At 32.7% G+C, this 21944-nt stretch overlaps 2 protein-coding genes across 4 annotated transcripts; both read left to right on the top strand.

The window, feature by feature from the left end:
- Positions 1-3712: 3712 nt before the first annotated feature.
- On the top strand, positions 3713-20387 carry LOC112015240 (uncharacterized). Of its 3 annotated transcripts, none has more exons than XM_065778458.1 (7): positions 3716-3896; positions 4580-4653; positions 4765-4817; positions 4931-5118; positions 5760-5799; positions 19499-19793; positions 19888-20387. In XM_065778458.1, the coding sequence occupies exons 1-6, from the start codon at positions 3891-3893 to the stop codon at positions 19771-19773; spliced, it is 636 nt and encodes a 211-aa protein (XP_065634530.1). In that variant the 5' UTR covers positions 3716-3890; the 3' UTR covers positions 19774-19793; positions 19888-20387. The 3 variants fall into 3 exon arrangements, with proteins under 3 accessions (XP_065634528.1, XP_065634530.1, XP_065634529.1); XM_065778457.1 differs by having other exon boundaries at positions 19499-19800; XM_065778456.1 differs by lacking the exons at positions 19499-19793; positions 19888-20387 and adding an exon at positions 6232-6610 and having other exon boundaries at positions 3713-3896.
- Positions 16166-18733, top strand: LOC112002343 (uncharacterized). The gene is made up of 4 exons (XM_065778459.1): positions 16166-16596; positions 18065-18138; positions 18260-18315; positions 18426-18733. The coding sequence occupies exons 1-4, from the start codon at positions 16591-16593 to the stop codon at positions 18716-18718; spliced, it is 429 nt and encodes a 142-aa protein (XP_065634531.1). The 5' UTR covers positions 16166-16590; the 3' UTR covers positions 18719-18733.
- Positions 20388-21944: the final 1557 nt, after the last annotated feature.

Here is a 21944-nt window from a genome sequence, read left to right as displayed (position 1 = left end):
CCATCCACCGATCTCCACCACGCCACGCCGATACCAGAAACCCAGAAAAACCATCCACCGATCTCTGCCACGCCACAGCCACCACAACGCCGATACCAGCAAACCAAAAAAAAAAAAAAAAAAAAAAAAGGAAACCTATACCAGCAAACCCACACCGGATCACAACGCCACAGCCATCACAGCTCCACCGATCTCGCCATCCACCAATCTCCGCCACGCCATAGCCACCACAACGCCGATACCAGCCAAAAAAAAAAAAACCATTAACACCCACACCAGATCACAACGCCCTCGCCACCCACCAATCTCCGCCATGCCAATCTTGCCACTCACCAATCTCCACCCGCCGATCTCCACCACAGGGTGTTGGGTTTGAAGAGAGTAGATGAGAAAGAAAGAAGGACGAGAGAGAAAAGAAAAAGAAAAAATGAGGGAGGAGAGAGAAATGAGAGTATTAAATTTTTTTTTTTTTTCAATTCAGCTACAGTACCATCTTACATTTGAGATGGTACTGTAGCAATATCTCAAATTTTTTTAGCATTTTTGCATATGGCCTTCTAGTTGCTGGTCTTTTTTGGGCTTGTATGCCAAATGTGCTTTGCATTTGGCATATAGCCATCCAAATGCACTGGGAGCAGTTCAGGTCCTTACTGGCACTGCTGGCCAGATTAGGAAGAAATGCTGGAAGGTCAATACTTAAAGGTGCTTCAGGTCAACGTAAATCTGCATGCTTTGTTTCATTGGCTTGATTTTAATGGGTTTTAGGTGTTGGCTACGTATCATTGCTTTTGTAACATCTTTTTCTTTTTTTGGGTTGAGTCTGCATTATGTATCTTTATTGAATAAAATAAGTATTGTCATTGATGTGATTTACACATTGAATGAACTTTCCAAATTTCTCAGTATAAAATTTTATTACACGCCCTCCCTTATTGCATTTGATGTGATAACGTGTGTACCATGAATCTTTATAAGTATATATATATATATAGTTTAGCTAAATTTAATTAGATTCTATCATTGAAGTCCAATTTTGTAATATGTATCCTAAATTATTTATTTTTAGAGAGTTTTATTTCTTATTTTGAGTCAAATAACCATATCATAAATATCCATCCAAGTGAGTTATTGCGTACAAGAACCAAAAAGTCTAAAACAATGATCATAATTTTTTTTTTAAATTTAAAAAATGGACAACTTACATTTTTTGCCTAATAATATTCTTACAAGACTTTTAAAGAGTTAATATATATATATATATATAAATGACCATCAATAATATTTAAATTATATATATAAGAATTATACTATGCATCTTAATGTATATCAATCTTTTAAATACATTCATGCACATACATGAAGTTACAAGCTAGTTTATAATAAAGAATGTGAGACTATTATTAGTTTATTACTCATTACTTGGCCAACTGACTCCTCTAAATCATGTTTAATGTGTGTATAGTGAATGTTTTATTAAAGAGTGTGTGACTATACCAACTGATACTTCTAAATCATGTACAAAGTTAAAAAGAAATATGGCACAAAATTAAGAACGTAAACTATTGTAACCAAAACCAAAATCTCAATGTATTATAACCTCGATTTAAACATACTAATATTATTATTTTTTGTGTATTCTAATAAATATTATTGTTTACTCAAAAAAAAAAAAAAAAACCTCAAAAATATGCTAAGATCACAACTTTTGTCATAACTTACTCGCGTGGCAAGTCGTGAGCGGTGGAGCAAAAGTGGTGGGTCCACAACTTAACCACTCACGAGTTGTCACTTAAACAAATTGTGACAAAAATTGTAACAAAAGTTGTAGTCTTAGCATTATTCAAACCCAAAGGGGCCAATATGTCTTAGTGAAAAATATGTTATCTGGGACTCTGGTTAACAATGATGTCATTTTGATCAGATTTCTTCATAATTTATTTTCAATAAAATCATCTTTGTCTCTCTTGTTACATAGATTTTATTTGATTTTCAAAATTAAGAATTGTTACATATGTTTTATTTGATTTTCATAATTAAGAATGGAGATGATATTCCCCCTAAAAAAAAAGAAAAAAGAAAAAAGGAATGGAGATGATATATTCATGAATAGATTGTTAGAAAAACTCTAAAACTAATTTTACTGACAAATTGACATGAGGTACTGGAAACGATCTTGTTCCAATAAATGAATGTTTCCATAACTACATCAGTTTAGTAAATAAATAAATAACCGCCCAACAGTATCAAGACTAATAAAAACTTTGCATTCTCCAACGTTCTGTGGTATATATGTTTAAAAATTGAAAATTATTATTTGAAAATATTTGTACAAAAGTGTATAAAAATACGTAAAATATTATTTAAAAACTGAAAATGGTTGTTTGAAAACACAAACCAAACACCCCCAATCCCTGTAAAATAGTCTAATGCCTTAACTTTTAATAAGTCACATGTATGTGGCATTATACCAGGACTAAAAGAGCTTTTATAATTGGTTCACACTTGCGTGTCCATGAGTTGCTTGCAGAGATGGATCCAAGATTTTAAGTTAGTGGAGATCGGAGTATAAAGAAAAAAAATCTCAAAATAGACATTCATATAGTATTAAAAAATTATAAATACTCAAAATTGTTGTCTCTAAATATATTAAGATGCAATCATTTACCAACAAAGATAAAAACAAAAACAAAAACAAAATAATGTTTTTTTTTTTTTTTAATACTAGACGGGTTTTTTTTTGGGTTGAAGTTAGAGCATTTACAATGGTGATGCTAAAAATTTTAGCTTTTAGCACCTCAAAAATGTACTTTATTTATTTTATCATCTCACTCTATAATACACCCAATATCAAATATTCTATTCTTTTTTTATCACTTCATTTAAAATGATATAAACAACTCATTAAAATAATAAAAGAAGAAAGAATTTGAGTTTTTTATTGAAGAAAAAGATATAATCTTAATAAAATATTGTATTTAATTTTTAACAACATGCTACGGTCAACTGGTATTTATGCCAGTTTACTGTAGTTGTAAAAAATTTGGTATTTATGCCAGTTTACTGTAGTTGTAAAAAATTTAGTTTTAGTTTCTCCAACAACACATGATTTTTTGGTTCTTTGGTGATAAAATAGTTTTTTTTTTTTGTTGCTAAAATACAATCACCATTGTAAATATTTTTATTGTTTTTGTTAAGCTTTTGGATTGGATAGTTGCTATTTTGGTGAGGCTAGCTAAATTTTATTGAGAAGAAGGGGGGTCTAAGGTTTTGAAATGAGACTCAACTATAAAAATAACATATATAATAACTAAAAAAAAAAAAATTGGACCCACGAGAGTCCTGGGCCCCCACCTGGTCCATCCCTGATTATTTAGTTTGAGTCACTTCTAAAAAATGTGAAACCACGACATAAATAGCTCCAATGCACCCATGCATGCCTCATGTTATGAGTTATGTGAGTTTAAGTGGACTAGTCAATGATTGCACGTGTGAATCTTTTTATTGTTCATAAAAAAAATAAAAAATTTCATATTACCATTATAGTAATCTCGTGGCTTTACAGTTTACATCCTCTTTGTTATTCACATAAAATAATAATAATAATAATAATAATTAATTAATTACAAATCCTCTTTCATATTTCCTTCCATATTTTTGGGACCAATCAATCACTCCCTTATACCACTTACTTCTAGCGACATTTTTTGATTCAATTTCTAGCGACATTAAATTCTTGTTTAGCCTGGGCCTGGTGTATTTCCATATTGACCGTATTTCTACCCAAAATCTACATCTAAAGTCTACCTCTTCAATGTTCAAACTTCAAAAAGTAGCAATTGTTTTTCTGAGACAGAAAAGGAGAGACTACAGAAAGAGTCATTGTCGTGCGAATGGAGGTAAACTACTTCTTCTATTTCTTCGTCTTCGTCACTTTATATATATATATATATATATTATTTTCGGATATTTGCGGAATTAGGGTTTCAAAAATTTGTGACTTTAGAAGTTGCTTAATTGTTTGATATTTTAGGGTTATTAGGGTGGGTTAGGGTTTGGATGATTAATGTTCAGTTTTTATGATTTTTCTTTTGTTTTTTGAAATTATGCAATGAAAATTTGTTTTTTATTCTCAGTTTGTCTAATTTAAAAAATATCAAGCAAAACTGTTGTAACCTGTTAGCTTTTACTCTTTTGTAGTTCTCTAGTTTTGCTCATGCTGGGGTTTTGTACCCTCAGGTATAATTCTTCTGTTTTAGGATTTTTTTTTTTTTTTAAAAATTCACGTAATGTAAATTTGTTTATTATTCTCTGCAACTGAGCAAATCTATGTGATATTTGGGTTTGTTGGTGCTTTCAAAGTAGAAGGGCATTATTTATTTATTTATTTGAATTCTGTGATGTTTTTTTTTTTTTTTTTTTTTTTTTTTTTTTTGAATTTGATTGTCTACTATTGTACAGAATTGGATGTTTCATATGATTACCTGAATTATAATTGTTGATATTGTTTGTGTCAACTTATTTTCTGATGAATATATACATGCATATATATATTAATTTAAAAATGTGACTTAATCGATAGGAAACAACAATTGCGGCAGATGTGTCAGACTCATTGCAAAGCAAACTAAATGTTTCATCTCCCGCATCATCCATGTATGTAAAGTTCCTCTTCAAGTTATAAAAATTCAATGAACTTACAATTTTTTTTGTTTGTTAGTTTGTTTCTGTTTTCATTTTAATTTTTTCTTTATTTTTTACTTTCAGACAGCAACAGCAACAATCACTAGATACATCTATAGAACCTATGGCTCCAAAAGGTAGGTAGTGTGTGCCATAATAAGTTTGAGCCAACCAACTCATATTTAATGTTATTTTTGTGTCCTACTCTATTCATCCTTTCTTGATATGTTTATTTAATTTTTTTCTCCAGAGGTTGCTAGGTATTATGCATCTTCTGATCTAGTGTCCAACCACTGTGCTGATCTTATAGACCAAATTGCAAATAGTGGGCTTGATCAAGATAAGGTTGCTCAAGACTTTCGTGATATAAAACGACCAACTGTTAGTCCACAAAATGATGGTTGTACAGTTCCTATAATTCGGTTGATACATTATGAGGTGAGTTCACCACTTCCCGACTTATTGTTTGTTCAAAATATTTTTGTCTTAATATTCTTGGCCATGGTGATATTACCTTTTTGCTTTTCTAAACACTGTTATTAGTTATTACCATTAAAAGAATTGTTGGTTGGTAGGTAAATAACATCCCCTCCCTCCATTGTAGCAAAATTCAACGCCTCTTTCCTTTTAGATTAGAGATGAATTTTGATCGTTCCTAGATTGGACTTGCTTTTTAGTTGATTGACTGGTGGCATTCCTTTGTGTGTGTGTGTGTGAGATTTATAACGGTCCTTGAACACATTTGGCTGATCCTGATAAATATTTTGTGTTAATATGTTGAGAATCATGGTTGACCATGTACTTGATCCTTCTATCATGAGTATGTTTGTGACTATATTGTTGAGGAAATAGATCTTTTGTTTGAAGCAGGCCATGTTGTTCCTCATTATTTGTGCTTATTAGTGAAAGAAATTCACATTGCAGCAGGAAGTTTACTTTTCACCACTAGTTTAAACCTTTAGATAGAAATGTCAGCTCACATGTTGGGCCTAGTTTAGTTGTGTTGTAGTTTTCTTTGGCTTTTGTAAGTTTTTTATAATTCAAAATCATAAATCTAACCTCCTTTTTTGTTGTCTCAGGATAATAGCTACGCTTTAAAGTGGATTTTATTTGTCAACGGTATGACTGTTAAGATTTAAGGTTTTCTTTACTTCCAAGAGTTATGATTTGAGCTCCAACTTCTTCATTTGGTTTTAACATGAGGGTTTAGAGGATGTTTAGTTCCTTGGGAATCCATTGGCCCCATTAACAGCCACCCTTCCCTCCTATTCTCACGTATCTAAAATAAAAAGTTTCATATGATTTTACGCTCGTCCTTGTGTATTTCCTTTTTCCCTTTTGTACACCATGTTACTTTTGGAGATTTTATGTCTTGAGTTGTTGTAGGTCTGTACAGTTTAAACAGGAATCAGAGAACCCATCTTTTATCACTATTTCCTTTCCATTGTCTGCACTATATTTGTTTATGTATATTCTTGAGAATTTGATTGTTTCCAATATAATATGGTGATAATACTGTTTTGACTCTGATGCTGCTTGGATTAATTGCAGAAGAGATGAATGACCCTCGTACAATGCTTGCTGAACCTGGAGATGTAGAAGTAGATGAGGAGGATTATGTTGATGATGAGGATGATGATGAAGAATGTTATGAGATAGATGAAAATTACGTTGAAGGTCATGTTGAAAGTGCTGATGAAGATATGGAAGGAGACAATCCTGAAAATTTGGAAGAAGAAGACAATTATATAGATTTCTCCAAAAATTATGATGATTATGCTGATGAATACAAGCCAGATAAAAGTGACTTTCAATACTTGGGTTGAAATATTGTTTCTTATAATTGGTGAGAGGTGTCAAACATGTCCTTGAATTTCTAACAATTTAGTATTGATGCACTGCATTGATTTTTCGCATGGAATATGTTTTTCTTATTCTAAATCAAGAATTTGATGGCGCCAGAAATAACCTTCTTTTTCCTCCCTGCAAAGGTAGCGTAAGGGAGAGATTAAGGAATTGATATGATTGGCCCCAGATAATGGGAACATAGAAAGAAATATGAAAGAGGGTTTTTTTTTTTAATGAATAAGGAAGAGTACGTAAAGCTAAAGCCATGAGATTACTAGAATGGTACTATAAAAGCTTTTATATATAGTCATGGTATAATACGACAGACATGTGACTTGTTAAAAGTTAAGTTGTTTTGTACTATTTTACAGACACAGGCTGTGGGTTTAGAGGGAAAGAGTTATAACAAAGAGACTGGACGTTCTACTAAACATGCAAAGCTTTTGTTAGTCTTTATACTGTTGTGGTTATTTATTTATTTATTGAACTGATGTAGTTATGGAATATTCATTTATTGGAACAAGACCATTTTTAGTGCCTCATGTTAACTTGTCAATAAAATTAGTTTTAGAATTTTTCTAACAATCTATTCGCGCATATATCATCTCCATTCTTAATTTTGAAAATCAAATAAAAATTATGTAACAAGAGAGACAAAGATGATTTATTGTAAATAAATTATGAATAAATCTTATCAAAATGACATCATTGATTGTTAATCCAGAGTCCCAGACCGATTTAGGAGAGCACCTTGGAACACACTTTTTACTCCATTTTGGGGTTTTGGTTACAATAGTTCACGTACTTACTTTTGGGTCATATTTCTTATTAACTTTACACATGATTTTAGAGGCATCAATTTGCTAAGCAATGAATAATAATAGTCACACATTCTTTATTACGCTGAGATTACACATTCACAGCGCGTATGTAATAAAATTTTCTATTAGTTTGCGTTTGAAAACTTGGATCTGAATTTTAAATTAATAAATTTGAATTTTTACATGTCTTGATTTCAAATGCATTGATTTTATATTTCAAATCCTAGCATTTTAAACATTAAAATACTTTGTGGATTTGTCAAATCCAAATCCATTACATTTTTTAAACTATCCAAACAAACTATTGAATTTTAATCACCAAAATCTAAATCTAAATTCCCAAATCATGTCATCCAAATGCACTAAAAAGGTGCTTCACGTCTACGAAAATCTGCATATTTTGGATTGATGTAAATTAGTTTAAGGTGTTGGCAGCGTATCATTGCTTTTGTAACATCATTTTTTTTTTTCTTTTCTTTTTCGTGGAACCTGAAATATGTATCACAATTTATTGAAGAAAATAAATAAGTACGGTAGTTGTCTTGATGTGATTTACATATGGAATGATCTCTCCAAAACTCTTTGCAAGCTGATGCCTCTCTTCTAAATCATGTGTGAAGTTAATAAGAAATGTGATACAAAAGTGAGTACGTAAACTAATAACCAAAACCCTGAAAGGGCCAATAGCTTTTAGTGAAAAGCATGTTCAAAGGTGCTCCTAGAGTCCTAAATCGGTCTGGAGCTCTGGGTAAACAATCATGTCATTTTGGTAAGATTTCTTCATAATTTATTTACATGGTTTTTATTTGATTTGCAAAATTAAAAAAAGGAGATGATATATATATATATATATACACACACACCAGCCTCTAAGCACGTGCATTGTCTATGCTCAAACGCTCTTTTTTTTTTTTTTTTGATAAAGGTTAATAATTAGCATTTATTAAAATTTGAAATATATCTTTTATTTTTCAAACAAGTAAAAAAGATAAACTTTAGAGATAAATAATAATTTTAATTTTTTTTTTAAACATGTGTTTGATAGTGGTGTAGTGATATAGAGAAAAGTTTGAGTAGGAAAAATAAGATGAATCCCTCTGCCCCTCTTGAACTACGTGTCGACTTGATCCCCTTTAGGGGGTACGTAGGCAGCTTGGTATCATTTACTAAATTCAGTCACATCATCAAAAAAAAAATCTCTTTTGAAAATCCCTTTTGAACTACGTGTTGACTTGATCCATTTTTGGGTACGTAGACAGCTTAGTATTAATTACTAAGTTCAGTCACATCCTTCAAAAATTAAAATTAAAAAAAAAATCATTTTTTGAACTACGTGTTGACTTGATCCCCTTTTGGGTACATAGGTAACTTGATATCATTTACTAAGTTCAGTCACATTCTCAAAAACAAAATCCTCCCTTGAACTACGTGTTGACTTGATCCCCTTTCGAGTACGTAGGCAGCTTAATATTAATTAATAAGTTCAGTTACATCCTCAAAAAAAAAAAAAATCCATTTCCCACCAAATAAGTGATCAATCTTATGCATGCAAGAAAATTTTGCATAAGTACAAATCAATGCCCAAAACAAAGAAAAAAAAATATCAAGACAAAAGATGCCAAAGCCAAATCAATCTGCCAATTAGGACTTCAGATTCAATAGAAGGAGTCCAAGCCAAAAAAAAAAAAAGGGAAATCTCAAGACACGTGTGTCACACAAAGAATTCTAATTCTTGCATGACATACGGGGGGCAACTGTTGAAACTAAAAAATTACTATATAAAAATTGTTGCATCTACACGGCAGCTTGGATTAAACAGTAGTGGGGATGTCACAAACCAAAAAGAGGCAGTTTAAAAAGCAACGGAATAAATAAAAAGATCAAAAAGCTAAATAACGGGTCATGGCTCAACATGAAATTAGGAGTTGTGGAGGAAAAACTGACGAAAACTGCTCCATGATCTGATTAGTTGAGAGGAAAATAAGGCAACACCTTCTTTGGAATCTCTCTATAAATAGAGAGAGGCATGCTCAAGTAAAAAAAAAAAAAAGAAGAGAAATCCAGGAAACACAAAAAGAGAGCAAGTACACACACAGCAAAGACATAGAGAGAAGGAAAAAATAGAGGCATGGACAGAGTGAGTAATATCAAGCAGAGGAAGAACAAGCAGCATAGGTCTGTACATGGGGATTTCATCAGTCATTTTCTTCTCAAAATCTCTCTTTCTCCCTCTTCCTTAAATCTGAATTTTTGTTTGGGAAAACAAATAGGGTTGGGTTTCATAAGGAGTTCCTAACTCCGTACATGAAACTTTATACAAGGGTCCCTGACTCTTAAATCCGGCTTATTCGATAATTACCAAATAAAAATTCTCTCAAGTTGTGGTGTAATGTTCCCATAATTGGAGTTCTTGATTCTACCCCATCAAGGGAGTCCTTGACTCTATCTCCATTAATTGAGTCCTTGACTCTACCATTTTAGTGAAATCTTTGATTCCACCATTAAATTAATGAAGGCATCAACTCTACCAAATTAATTGTGACTAACTCTTTGGAATTATTAATTCTTTAAACAAGATTAGAGTTAATAATTCTTAAAATAAAATGACCATAAAATTGGGTTGGGGAAATTTTCCAATTTCAAATATGTTCACAATGAATAAAAATTGCTTCAAAGGAGTTTTCTTTCCCTTAATCAAAATATCATTAAAAGTTCCTACAAAGAAGCAAATGAAAGAAAGGGAAAATTGCTTGGAATTTTAACTTCTCAAAAAGAGAATCCTTGATTCAATTTCCATAAATACATGGTCCTTGATTTGTCCTTGAGATTAAAACCAATTATCTCACCCAAATACAAAATTATGCCAATACTTAATTAAAAGCCAAGTATTGACTTAAAGATCCATCGATTTAAAATGGGACAAAACCATATTTGAGACTTTAAATCTAAAACTCAAATAAAGAACTACGAAGTGGCTTGATCCCCGCCAAGGGTACGTGGGTAACCTAAACAAATTATTAAGTGCAACCGCAAATAAATAAAAACACATATTTTCTTAAAATAAATAAACCTATGTACAAAAACAAGTGGTTGGAATCAAAAGGTCTTCCCTTGAAACAAAGGATTGTAATTAAGAGATACATTATCTTGAATGAGTACTACTCATATCAATGAAACTCATACGCCAAAAGACTTATGAGTGAAATTATGTTTGACAAGTTTGACTAATTTGACAATGTTTGTTAAACATAATTTAAACAATATTTGTTAAACATAATTTGACAACGTTTGTTAAATATAAGTTGACAACATTTGTTAAAATCTAACAATTATTGTTAAACATTGGTTAACAATTTTGTCAATATGAACAATGCAAGAGGTGCTGATAAAAAAAATAAAAAAAAATAAAAAATAAAAAAAAAAGAAAAAGGCAAAACACAGAAACAGAACGCCAAAACGTAATCCAAACAGAGCTTAGAACTCTTATAATTGGTGAGAGGTGTCCTTGAATTTCTAACAATCTAGCAATTAATTAATATGGATGCACTGCATTGATTTTACTAATTTAATTAATATATATATATATATATATTTTTTTTTTTTTAATTCCAGGATCAAGAATTTAATGTCCCTAGAAATAACCTTCTTTTTCCCGCTCTGCAAAAAGGTGGCATATATAAGGGAGAGATTATTGGGATTGATAATTTGATATGATTAGCCCCAGAAATATGGGAATATAAATATAGAAGTAAATATGAAAGAGGATTTTTTTATTAATATGAATAAGAAAGAGCATTACAGCCACGAGATTACTATAATGGTACTATAAAGACATGCATGTGACTCATTAAAAGTTCAGGCGTTATACACTTATTAAACTATCTTACATTCTCATCTTTTCCATTCAATTTGGAGTTAACAAAAAGTATGTGGATCCCTAAAAACCTAAACCTGTCCCCAAATGTAGGCAAAGATTTTTTTTTTCCCTGAGTCAACCCGTATGTCTTTTTTCTTTTTCTTTTTTTTCATCCAAACTAGCTAGGTTTGAGTGTATGCATTATTTTTACAAAAACAGTTATTAAAAAAGAAAAAAGAAAAAGAGGAGACCTTGATTCTTGCCATTAAGGGAATTATTTAATGCTGAATTCTCTTCAATAGTTCAATTATTAGAAGCCATATGATAGGGTTTGGAAATGATTCCTAGTAAGAAAAGTAAACTTGAATAGGTATAAAGTAAGTTAAACATATAACCAGACAAGTTGAAACTATAAAACCAGATAACCAAAATTCATTACTAAAATATTCCAAAAAAAATAGAATTCTACATAACAAAATAAAAACTACCAATTACCTACGTAAATCTTGCCTATTTTGTTAGTGTCCATTCTGGATATGTAATAACAACACCACTCCAAACCCGCCTCACAAATATTGTGAATTAGATTCGCTACAAAACAATTTTTAATCTTTCATAATAATGACGATTGGGCTCTTTACACTGCGCTGCTTGTCACCTTCTTTGCCTCTCCATTCTAACCTTGCAGTAACAACTTCAGGAATCCAATGTTCCGGATCAACCCTCAAAACCACTTTGAATTGTTGCGAAGTATTCATGACTGGGAAGTGTAGGACTTCTGGTTCTACTGTAATTATGATACCTTTTGTTGTTATGCGGCTTATGACTTTTGCTTCATAACTGCAAGATGTAGAGCCAACATGTGTGACACAACGATAAATCTCTTTGAAATATATGGTATCACCCCTTGGGACTGCAATGGCCAACGAAGGATAATTCAACTCCCAGGCTTCTATCTTGGTTTTTACTTTTTATGTCTATCATGCACTTGAATATCTCTGTAAGTTCTTTATCATACCCTTGTCCATACAAAAACTTGGCATGGTCTTCTTCTTTTAGGTCGTAGATTAAACCAGGATCTAAAGCCTCAACTGAATTCACAATTCCTGCTCCTATGGCAAATGAATCATCTACCATCTCTTCAAAATGAGAAGCTGGATAGATAACAAGGCAGTATAAGTACAGTAGAATTGTATTCTTAAAAGATGAAAAATAAAACAAAACTAAGAAATTCATTTACCGGTGGTAATGAGAGCAGAATGCATCCATGCTGGTGAAGGTTTCAATGATTTCTTCTCAAATTTAAGTTTGATAAGGGCTGCTTTTGCAGCAACAAATGGACATGCATAAGACGTGCCTGCTTTAAGTGTATATGTACCTCTATTTGTAAAATGGGGTACACAAATGTCAACTCCAGCAGCAACTTTAGTCAGGCTAGATGAAATTGAGAGAGAATCGAGTTAATAAAAGGCTTTTATCATTTTCAAAGTGAAAAGACATTATAAATAAATAAATTTAAATCACCTTCAGAATTTCATTGGTTACTGGGTTTGGTCCTCTACCAGAGAATTTAGCAGCGTTGAAGTGTTTTTCATTGTCAACCATTATACTTTGATAGATTTTTGCCTCAAGCTGACCGCCTATTTTTTTTTTAGCTTTGCTGTAAAGAATTTAAAATAAGAGAAAAATAGTATGTCAGTATGTCCTAAATTATGATCCATTCTTAATTCTGAGATGAGTTTTGCGTACCTTACCTCGTCTTGAATCTTTTTAGCTTGCTTAGAATTTATCCCAACGGATGGAACCTCATCATAGTCATGGGCAAATAGTTGGCTTTTTTCATTTTGAAATATAATCCCAGATGCACCATCACTTTTTGCCAATTTCTTTTGCTCTAAATCATCGCATAAGACGATTTTTTCTTTTAATATCCTGCCAAGTCTGCACAGACAATAGAGTTCCTCATTCAATCATAAGAATATAGATAATATATTTGATCATAAAGAATTCATCAGTTTAAGTATATAAGTACATTGCGATTGCTTGATAACTAGAGCTTGTATGTTCTTGAGGAAAGGCTACAAGATGATGCCATTCAGTCTCCAATGGGTTGACAGAAGACCCCTTCATGTAAAAGTTAAGTATGTTAAAAAAAAATAAAACTAAATTAAAAAAATCAATCATATCACAATAAATCATGTAAATCTAAGTGAAAAAAAAAAAAAAAAAATCCTAATCCAATCATGGACTTTATAGTTAATCAGATTATTCTGTGTTTACCAAGGTCAACAAAGGTTCAATAATCATTCTTTTGATCTATGTGGATGACATATTAATTGCTAGTAATGATGTAGATGCAGTCAATACCTTCAAGCAATTCCTAGATAATAAGTTCAAACTCAAGGACTTAGGTACTTTGAAGTATTTTCTAGGACTTGAGGTTGCTAGAACCACCAAAGGACTGACTTTATGTCAAAGAAAGTATACTTTAGAACTATTATCTGAGACTGGTCTATTGGCAAGTAAGCCTACCAACATTCCAATGGAGCAATTTGCCAAGTTCAGTAATTCCATTGGTGAAGATGTTCCTGACCCAGCTCTTTATAGAAGATTAATAGGCAAGCTTCTATACTTGACACTCACACGGCCTGACATTTGCTATGCTGTACATAAACTAAGTCAATTCATGACTGCCCCTAAAGTGCCTCATTTGCAAGCTGCATACAGAATTCTCAAGTATTTGAAGAGGAGTCCAGGCCAAGGGTTGTTTCTTTCTGCAGAATCAGAATTGAAGTTAAAATCATACTGTGATGCTGACTGGGCAGCATGCCCTGATACTAGGAGGTCTGTTTCTGGCTTTTGCATCTTCCTTGGTGAATCTATGATTTCTTGGAAATGGAAAAAACAACAGGTGGTATCTAGATCTTCTGCAGAATCCGAGTATAGGGCCATGGCAACAGTGACCAGTGAAATAGTTTGGCTCATTTCCTTACTTAAGACTTTTGGATTAGAGCATACCCAGGCTGCTTCTATCTACTGTGACAGCAGGGCAGCTTTATACATAGCAGCTAATCCAGTATATCATGAACGAACTAAGCACATAGAAGTTGATTGTCACTTTATCCGAGAGAAGATACAAGCTGGTACAATTAGAACTTTCCATATTCCCTCAAGACATCAACTTGCTGACTTTTTTACTAAAGCCCTTGGGCACAAACAGTTTCATTATTTGTTGTCCAAGATGAACCTACTGAACATATATAGTTCATCTTGAGGGGGAGTGTTGAAGATTGTTTTAGTTTAGCTTGGTATTTAACTCTGTTGTAAACGACTTGTAGTTTGTACAGACTTGTAGAAACTCTGTTGTAAATGACTTGTAGTTTAGTAGCCTTAATACTTCAGTCTGCTGCCACGTGTATAGAAGCTGGCACTTGTATAGTTAGTATTAGTTAGTTATTTTTCTGTTACAGCTTTACTCTTTTGTATCTTGTATATAAAGAACAAGTAAGCTAATATACGAAATGAGGAATTCATTTTTCACATTCTCACTTCTTGCTCTGCATTTTACTTCTCTGTGTTGAGCAATCATTCATCATAGAAGTTTTGGATTGTGGAAGAATTCCAACATAAACTTATCTAAGATATTAATGCTATTAAGGAAAGTAAACAAAGATAATTACCGTGATCCTCAATGTGCCTACTTGCACAGTTGTCCTAAAACATTTAATTGAAAAGAAGCGCCAACAGTCAAAATCCACGGAGCAACATTTCGTACTGATTTAAGAGCAGGACCCTTATTGCCGGCAACTGCTACAGTCAAAATGTTATGTTGCATGGCAAGAAATGATCCAACAGCAATTCCATTGAGATGATATGGAGATTTTGTGGGCTTCAAAACCATGGATACAGAAATTACATCAACCTTATCCTCTATTGCTTTCAAAAATGCATCAACAATGTCATCAAATCCAATTTCGTGAATTCCACCTCCTTCCTTTCTCCATACAACTTTATATGAATAAATTTCTGCATTTTGAGCCGCACCTTCAAAGGTTAATGGAAAAGTATCCCAAAGCTTTGTTTCAATTCTTCTCCCTGCTGCCACTGCAGCAACTTGGGTTCCATGACCAAGAACATCTACAAATTCGGGTAAGGTTGATCTAGGCTGGTCAAATTTTCATCTTTACAAAAATATTCAACTTTATGAATAATGCTGCATTAACACATGGTTATAATTAATATAATTTCAGGAGAGAAAATCAATTGGGAAATGTTGCATTAACACATGGTTATAATTAATATGACAATAATTTCTTCAAGAGAGAAAATCAATTGGGAAATGAATGTGAGAGATTAAGAGCTTACGTGTCTTGCAACTCAAGCTCATTGCAATCATGGAACTCTTCCATTTTTTTTTTTCCATCACACAAGAAAGCTTCAAATACATGATCTATACCGCTGTCAATTATGGCAATCTTAACCTTTCTGTTTTCCTGAACATGTGAAAACATATATATATATATATATATATATGTATGAAGTAAGTTTCTTTGCTCATGTAACTTTAAAAAATATAGTTAGAACATTTGTCACAACCATTCCCTTCTATCTCAATAGTAAAAAGTTCTAAAATTAAATTAAATTAATGCAATGAAGTTTTTTTTTTCTAGTATTATTAACAATGCATAGATTTATTGGAAAACATGTCATAGCATTTGTGATACATTAGGCAGCTGGATTTTTATAATATGCGATTTGTTTACACACATATATTATAATATTAACACACATACACGTGCGTTATATAATTCAAGACATATTTTATTGTGCTTAGGAACAAGGGAATATTGCAAAAGCAATGTTTAAAAAGAAAGGACAAAAAAATTGCAATATCACATATATGGAGCTAGTCCTAGTACACGTACGTATATATAATTATATATATCAATAAGAAACTCCATGTCCATTTATGGGGATTATGTTATATGCTTTACCGTAGTCCATAGACAAACACCAAAAATCAAGCATGCAAGCATATATGAAAAAAGCAAGGAGAGGGAGAGGGCTATGAGTAGCATGTAGGGATTCTTTCCTAGAATTTTATTTAGCATATGGTAATACAAACTTCAATTTTCAGCCAAAAGTTTGGCCCAATTTTTTTATTTCCCCCCACAATAACTTTTAGGGCTTTTTTTTTTTTCCTTTCTTTTGAAGTCTCTTTCTCAAATTTCCTCACCATCGCTTCTCGGTCTCTCAGCTCTCCCCTTTCCCTCCTCCTTCACCTCCCTACCTCTTCAATATTCGAACTCCTAAACGGCTAAACGTGCCGATTGTTTTTCTGAGGCAGAAAAGGGGGAGACTACAGAAAGAGGCGGTGTCGTGCGAATGGAGGTAAACTTTTTCTTCTTCTTCTTCTTCTTCTTCACAAGATATATATATATATATATATGTATATATTATTTTGGGATATTTGCAGAATTAGGGTTTCGAAAATTTGTGACTTTAGAAGGTGCTTAATTGTTTGATCTTTTAGAGTGGGTTACGTTTGGATGATTAATGTTCAGTTCTATGATTTTTCTTTTGTTTTTGGACATTATGCTATGCAATGCAATGCAATGCAAATTTGTTTATTATTCTCTCAGTTTGTGTCTAATTTAAAAAATATCAAGAAAAAGTGTTGTAATCTGTTAGATTTTACTCTTTTGTAGTTCTCTAGTTTTGCTCATTTAAATTTTAAAGTTTAATTATTAAAAAAAAAAAAAACAATAAGCCAAAAACCCTAATTAATAAGAAAACATCACAGCAGCTCCAGCCGCCACTTCTTGCATCTAAGTGAAAATTTTCTCCTCCATTTTCTTGGGTGTTTTCTCAGCTACCAAACTAGACAAAATCTAAACACCTCTCTCCCTTTGACTCTGCCCTGTAAAACCTCACTCACTCATGCAGAAAGGAGATCATAGAACAAAAATTGGGGGAAACATCGTTGGGCTATGAGTTGGACTCATGGCGTTAAAAGCAACATTGGAGGGATCCAAGACTATGTGCTATGATTCGGACTCCATGGTATCAAAACCGTGGATCTCATCCACATCAAAATATGTCTTGCAAATCTGTAATTACTCTATATTTTCCTTAATTTTTTACTAATCCTATGTTTGGATGCCAAGAAAAGTTAGGAGAAAGGTAAAATAGCTAGCTTAGGTTCAGTTTGTCATTTATGTATTTGCTATTTTGCTCTGTTTTAGGGCACAATTTGTTTTGAGGGAAAATTTTTTCTGGGGAAAATTTGAATTAGTTTTGGATTGATAAATCTATATGATTTGCAGTTTTGCACATTTAAGATCAAGGTGGATAGAGACTTGAGAATGATTCCTCAATTCTTATAATTTAATTAATATTATGGATGAGAAAAATTTTCACGGGTAAGAGAATTTATCGTTGATTTGCTGAATATGAATTTTATAATGGGTTAAATGGGTGGGTTTCAGATTAAATGGGTTGGGTAGATAATGGTTATTTATAAAAAAATTAAATGGGTCATTAATGGATAAGTGGGTAATTATATAACCTACTCATTTATGACCCAACCCAGTCATACCCAACCCACCCAATTGGCACCCCTATTTGCAACTGAGCAAATCTATGCGATATTTGGGTTTGTTGATGCTTTCACAGTAGAAGGGCATTTTTTTAAAAAAAATTGAATTCTGTGATATTTTCTTGAATTTGATTGTCTATTATTGTACAGAATTGGATGTTTCATATGATTACCAGAATTATAATTGTTGTGATTGTTTATGTCAACTTATTTTCTGATGAATTTTTTTTTTTTTTTTTTTTTGAATGACTTAATAAATAGGAAACAACAATTGCAACAGCTGTGTCAGAATCATTGCAAAGGAAGCTAAATGTTTCATCTCCTGCATCATCCATGTATGTAAAGTTCCTCTTCAAGTTATAAAAATTCAATGAACTTTCAATTTTTTTGTTTGTAAATTCAATGAACTTACAATTTATGTATGTAAACTTACAATTTTTATTTTTTCACTTTCAGACAGCAACTGCAGCAACAATCGCTAGATACATCAATAGAACCTATGGCTCCAAAAGGTAGGAAGTGTGTGCCATAATAAGTTTGAGCCACCCAACTCAAATTAATGTTATTTGTGTCCTACTCTATTCATCCTTTCTTGATATGTTTATTTAATTTGTTTCTCCAGAGGTTGCTAGGTATTATGCACCTTCTGATCTAGTGTCCACCTACTGTGCTCGTCTTATACGCCAAATTGCAAATAGTGGGCTTGACAAAGATAAGGTTGCTCAAGACTTTCGTGATATAAAACGACCAACTGTTAGTCCACAAAATGATGGTAGTACAGTTCCTATAATTCGGTTGATACATTATGAGGTGAGTTCACCGCTTCCCGACTTATTGTTTGTTCAAAATATTTTTGTCTTGCTATTCTTGGCCATGGTGATATTACCTTTTTGCGATTTTAAACGCTGTTATTAGTTATTACCATTAAAAGAATTGTTGGTTGGTAGGTATATAACATCCCCTCCCTCCATTGTAGCAAAATTCAACACCTCTTTCCTTTTAGATTAGAGATGAATTTTGATCATTCCTAGATTGGACTTGCTTTTTAGTTGATTGACTAGTGGCATTCCTTTGTGTTGTGTGTGTGAGATTTATAACGGTCCTTGAACGCATTTGGCTGATCCTGATAAATATTTTGTGTTAATATGTTGATAATCATGGTTGACCATGTACTTGATCCCTCTATCATGAGTATGTTTGTGACTATATTGTTGAGGTAACAGATCTTTTGTTTGACGCAGGCCATGTTGTTCCTCATTATTTGTGGTTATTAGTGAAAAAATTCACATGGCAGGAAGTTTACTTTTCACCACTAGTTCTATTGATGCTTTTTTTTAAAACCTTTAGATAGAAATGTCGGCTCACATGTTGGGCCTAGTTTAGTTGTGTTGCAGTTTTCTTTGGCTTTTGTAAGTTTTTTATAATTCAAATTCATAAATCTAACCTCCTCCTTTTCAAACAGCTCTCGCNTTCCTTTTTCCCTTTTGTACACCATGTTACTTTTGGAGATTTTATGTTTTGAGTTGTTGTAGGTTTGTACAGTTTAAACAGGAATTAGAGAACCCATCTTTTATCACTATTTCCTTTTCATTGTCTGCACTATATTTGTTTATGTATATTCTTGAGAATTTGATTGTTTCCAATATAATGGTGATAATACTGTTTTGACTCTGATGTTGCTTGGATTAATTGCAGAAGAGATGAATGACCCTCGTACAATGCTAGCTGAACCTGGAGATGTAGAAGTAGATGAGGAGGATTATGTTGATGATGAGGATGATGATGAAGAATGTTATGAGATAGATGAAAATTATGTTGGAGGTCATGTTGTAGGTGCTGATGAAGATATGGAAGGAGACAACCCTGAAAATTTGGAAGAAGAAGACAATTATATAGATTTCTCCAAAAAGTATGATGATTATGCTGATGAATACAAGCCAGATAAAAGTGACTTTCGATACTTGGGTTGAAATATTGTTTCTTATAATTGGTGAGAGGTGTCAAACATGTCCTTGAATTTCTAACAATTTAGTATTGATGCACTGCATTGATTTTAATTATGGAATATGTTTTTCTTATTCTAGATCAAGAATTTAATGGCGCCAGAAATAACCTTCTTTTCCCCTCCCTGCAAAGCCTGTAAAGGTAGCGTAAAGGAGAGATTAAGGAATTGATATGATTGGCCCCAGATAATGGGAACATAGAAATAAATATGAAAGAGGGTGTTTTTTTTAATTTTATGAATAAGGAAGAGTATGTAAAGCTAAAGCCATGAGATTACTAGAATGGTACTATAAAAGCTTTTATATATGGTCATTGTATAATACGACAGACATGTGATGTGACTTGTTAAAAGTTAACTTGTTTTGTGCTATTTTACAGACACAGGCTGTGGGTTTAGAGGGAAAGAGTAATAAAAAAGAGACTGGACGTTCTACTAAACATGCAAAGCTTTTGTTAGTCTTTATACTGTTGTGGTTATTTATTTATTTATTGAATGGAATATTCATTTATTGGAACAAGATCATTATTAGTGCCTTATGTTAACTTGTCAATAAAATTAGTTTTAGAATTTTTCTGACAATCTATTCGCGTATATATCATCTCCATTCTTAAATTTGAAAATCAAATAAAAACCATGTAACAAGAGATATAAAGATGATTTTATTGTAAATAAATTATGAAGAAATCTTATCAAATTGACATCATTGATTGTTAACCCAGAGTCCCAGACCGATTTGGGAGGGCACCTTGGAACATACTTTTTACTCCATTTTGGGTTTTTGGTTACAATAGTTCACGTACTTACTCTTGGGTCATATTTCTTATTAACTTTACATATGATTTAGGGTCTGTTTGGATACAACTGAAAATGAAAAAATACTGTAGCAAAATAATTTTTAAATGTGTGAATAGTATCGTGAGACTCATTTTTACTGAGAAAAGTTTCTGAAAAGTAAAATTTGTAGATCCGTGAACAGTATACACCGTGCAGCTCAAAAAGTATAAAAAATAAAAAAATAAAAAGACTAGAAACGCAAAACGTGCGTCTGGGAAGCACGTTTGTGCTTCCCAAACGCACACTTAGATGCATTAGTTTGCTAAGTAATGAATAATAATAGTCACACATTCTTTATTATGCTGTGATTACACATTCGGCATTTGAAAATTTGGATTTGAATTTTTACATGCCTTGATTTTAAATCCATTGATTTTATGAGTTATTTCAAATCTTAGCATTTTAAAATACTTTGTGGATTTTTCAAATCCAAATCCTTAACCTTTTTTAAACTATCCAAACAAACTATTTGAATTTTAATCACCAAAATCCAAATCTAAATGTCCAAATCATGTCATCCAAATGCACTAAAAATGTGCTTCAGGTCTACGAAAATCTGCATGTTTTGGATCTATGTAAATCAGTTTAAGGTGTTGACACCTTATCATTGCTTTTTGTAACATCATTTTTTTTTTCTTTTCTTTTTCGTGGAACCTGAAATATGTATCACAATTTATTGAAGAAAATAAATATTGATATGGAAGAATAAATCATAGCAGGTGTCATGGGCTTAACCCGTCAGCCGAAGCTTGGGCTGACGGGTCAATCACGGGTAACGGACAGAGTCATGCTGACAGGACCAAGATAAACTGGGGCTGAAGGCTCCGGTTCTAACCGACAGTTATTCAAAGCTCCTTGGTTACTTGTATAGCGAGAAGGTGACGCCAACTTGGCAAAAGGGGAGAGAGAAGGCTGACGGTTTCAAGACCGACGGCTCTGTTGAAACTAAGACTTGGCCACCACGCATGGGAAGTTGCTTGTGATCCACGCCCAGTATCAGAGTCCTATAAGGAAAGGATTCCGCAATCTACGCGCATAAGGATTCCTATAAGGAAAAGACTTCTGCTCTAAGGAAGAGAGGTCCACCCTCTACCACTATAAAAGCCCCAATACCCTCATAGGCCAAGGTACGCATAATTAACCCCTCTCTAGCACTCTAGAATTGAAAGAAGTTCTAACTTGACCTTCGGAGGGTATTTGGCCGGCACCACACCGGTGCTCTTTGTTAGGTCTTTTTCTTTTTGTTGTGCAGGAGTCGTTTTGAGCGTACAAGCATCGTGCAATTCACTGGTGAGATTTTTC

Source organism: Quercus suber, unplaced genomic scaffold, assembly GCF_002906115.3.
Source record: "Quercus suber isolate HL8 unplaced genomic scaffold, Cork oak 2.0 scaffold_183, whole genome shotgun sequence".
NCBI lineage: Eukaryota > Viridiplantae > Streptophyta > Magnoliopsida > Fagales > Fagaceae > Quercus > Quercus suber.
Note: the sequence above shows the minus strand (reverse complement) of the source record. Positions and strands in the feature narration are given on the sequence as shown.

Bases quoted from the DNA above. Each gene is read 5' to 3' on its own strand.
- LOC112002343 (XM_065778459.1), top strand. The intron at 18,139-18,259 runs GTATGTAAAGTT...TTTCACTTTCAG, and splicing joins TCATCTCCTGCATCATCCAT to ACAGCAACTGCAGCAACAAT. The intron at 18,316-18,425 runs GTAGGAAGTGTG...TTGTTTCTCCAG, and splicing joins AGAACCTATGGCTCCAAAAG to AGGTTGCTAGGTATTATGCA.
- LOC112015240 (XM_065778458.1), top strand. The intron at 4,654-4,764 runs GTATGTAAAGTT...TTTTACTTTCAG, and splicing joins TCATCTCCCGCATCATCCAT to ACAGCAACAGCAACAATCAC. The intron at 5,800-19,498 runs GTATGACTGTTA...GATTAATTGCAG, and splicing joins GTGGATTTTATTTGTCAACG to AAGAGATGAATGACCCTCGT.